Source organism: Aplysia californica, unplaced genomic scaffold (genome assembly GCF_000002075.1).
Source record: "Aplysia californica isolate F4 #8 unplaced genomic scaffold, AplCal3.0 scaffold01687, whole genome shotgun sequence".
Lineage (NCBI taxonomy): Eukaryota > Metazoa > Mollusca > Gastropoda > Aplysiida > Aplysiidae > Aplysia > Aplysia californica.
This window is the reverse complement of record NW_004798957.1, coordinates 22,061-24,421: the sequence shown is the minus strand read 5'-3', so window position 1 is coordinate 24,421 and position 2,361 is coordinate 22,061. Positions and strand designations below refer to the sequence as shown.

The following is a 2,361-nucleotide window of genomic DNA, read 5'->3' as shown; positions in this document are numbered from 1 at the left end:
TTTTTCTATGCTCTTAATGACCGTTTTCATCTCTGTGTGCTGTCTAATTACACAAACAAACCCACAAAGATACAGCCTAGATTTGATGTTTGCTGTGTGTGTGTGTATGTGAGTGTGTGTGTGTGTGTGTGTGTGTGTGTGTGTGTGAGTGTGTGTGTGTGTGAGTGTGTGTGTGTGTATGTGTGTAATAATATCTTGTCTTATCTTGTCTTGTCTTGTCTTGTCTTGTCTTGTCTTGTCTTGTCTTGTCTTCTTTCATCTTATCTGTGGGAGGTCTGTGGAGTGTGCCACTGGTAGGTTCTACTTCTTTTTTTTCTTTTGTGTAGGTGTTTGAGGGGTATTCTGGTGTCGTTCTCTCCTTCTTTCCCATCCAACATTCATTATCTTTATCCCTTCACCTTGTTTAGTTTGGAAGTTACTGTCTTTACTTTTTTTTACTTTTCCGTTTCAGCGGCCATTTGGGTTCTAGCCCTTCGGTCTGTCGATATGGCAAAGAAAAGTTACTGTCTAAAACACCTTAAATCTTGGACACTTATGTCAACTATTTGTGTTGCAAATGCTGGAAAACCCACACAAAAATGAAAAATAAAATCCCCTTATCTCTCCTCCTCCTTTCCTTTGTATGTTCCTCTTCTGTAACATCTCTATCTTTGGCAAGTATATGACCTAGTTGTGTTCTAAGTGCTGCAAAACCCTTACAAAAAACCCCCACTTTGAAACTGAAGCTGTGGGTGTTTGATGGGTGCTCTGGTGAGGTCTACTTCTTCTTTCCTATCAACCATCTTATCGTCCAACCATCTTATCGTCCTGATCTCTCCTCTTTCTTTTTTGTGTTTGTTAATCTCTTGTAACACCTCTAATATTCGGCACTTATATAACCTTATTGTGTTGTAAGTGCCGTAAAACTTTCACAATAAAAATAAAAACAACAAACAAAAAAACACTTGCTAAAACAAAAAAACACTTGCTAAAACAAAACAAAACACCCAAACAAATAAAACTCACCATCTGTGTGTTTCTCTCTCCGTCAGATACGAGCGTCATTTCACGCCCAACGTCTCATTGGCCCCCTCTTCCGGTCAGAAGTCGTGCACCGAGGATGAGGAGGAGGAAGTGGACGAGAAGTCGGGGGGCTCGTCGCTGTCCACCTCTGTGGGCGTGTGCAACAACATCGTGTCGGAACCCTCCCTGTCGCGCAAAGCCTCCCACACCAGCTCCAAGTTTGAGGGCGAGCGGCGCGGGGACACCATGGAGTACGATCTGCCCACAGACACGGACGACTCGAGCATGGCATCGCCCACTGACAGTGAGTAGCCCCGTCCTTTGTCTAGCTTTTCTGGTAATTCTGGAGATGTTGGGGAGGGGAGGTGGGGGGTCGACAGTAGGTGCACATTCATTGCCTCTACACCGTGGAGTAAGATCTCCCCATGGACATGGATGACTCGAGCATGGCATCGCCCACAGACAGTTAGTAGCTCCGTCCTCATCTCCTGTCTTTGTCTAGCTTGTCTGTTAAGTTTTGAAGATTTTTGGGGAGGGGTGGGGGGGTGTTAACAGTAGGTGGACTGACTGTCTTTAGGCCATTCCCAAAGGGGGGGACATTAACATGTTCATGCACAGTAGAATATTGTAAATAGGCTGATTCATCGATGTCATGCTCATAACTGTGCGTGAACTGCAGCAGGGAACTGCTGCTCTTTTTCTTTCCTAATCCTTACTACCATCATTTTCCTCTACTTCTTTTGTATGTTTGTCACTCTCTTGACAACAACCAATCTTCAGCGGGCATTTATATGGTCTATTTGTGTTACAAGTGCAGTAAAACTCATATTACTAAAACTAAGACTGGGGTTCTCGTGGCCTAGAGGTTAAGGTGTTCGTCTCTCTCTCAAAGGTCCCGAGTTCGAATCCTAGTAGCAACGAAAACATTTTCTTCACAAAAAAATTGTCTCCTTTCACCTCTTTTCCTGCTCTCTAGCAATGTTCTGTCGTCTGTTTTCGTCTCCTCTTTCTGCCCCCCCTCACCTCCTGTGCCCCCTCCTCTGGGTTCCTGACTCTTTCTGCAGCTTTTCTACTGCTACTCCTTGACTCTTTCTCACTGCTGTCTTTCAGCCACACCCCTGGTCTTCTTTAAGGAAAGATCTACACCTAGCCTTCTCGGACAAGGGCGAAAAACCTCGGAGGTCCTGTGTGCAAGTTCTGCACGATAAAGATCCCTTGGTGGTCTAAAATCGATATGAGTAGGCTTCGGCCGCCACCCGGGCAAATTTCAAAATTTCCTACCAACTGAAAATGTTAATGTGTCCTGCGCGTTCGTATGACCGTATGCAGTTGCGAGTGTAGTAAAATACTTACGACCCC

General features: G+C 44.9%; 1 protein-coding gene across 1 annotated transcript in view; it reads left to right on the top strand.

Annotated features, from left to right (window-relative positions):
• Positions 1-1,029: 1,029 nt before the first annotated feature.
• The window catches only part of LOC118479063, a gene marked incomplete at its 5' end in the record, with an annotated part of 4,809 nt that continues 3,477 nt past the window's right edge, over positions 1,030-2,361 (top strand). Inside the window, 1 exon segment of the mRNA XM_035973679.1 lies at positions 1,030-1,307. Within this exon segment, the coding sequence (XP_035829572.1) occupies positions 1,030-1,307 (278 nt within the window).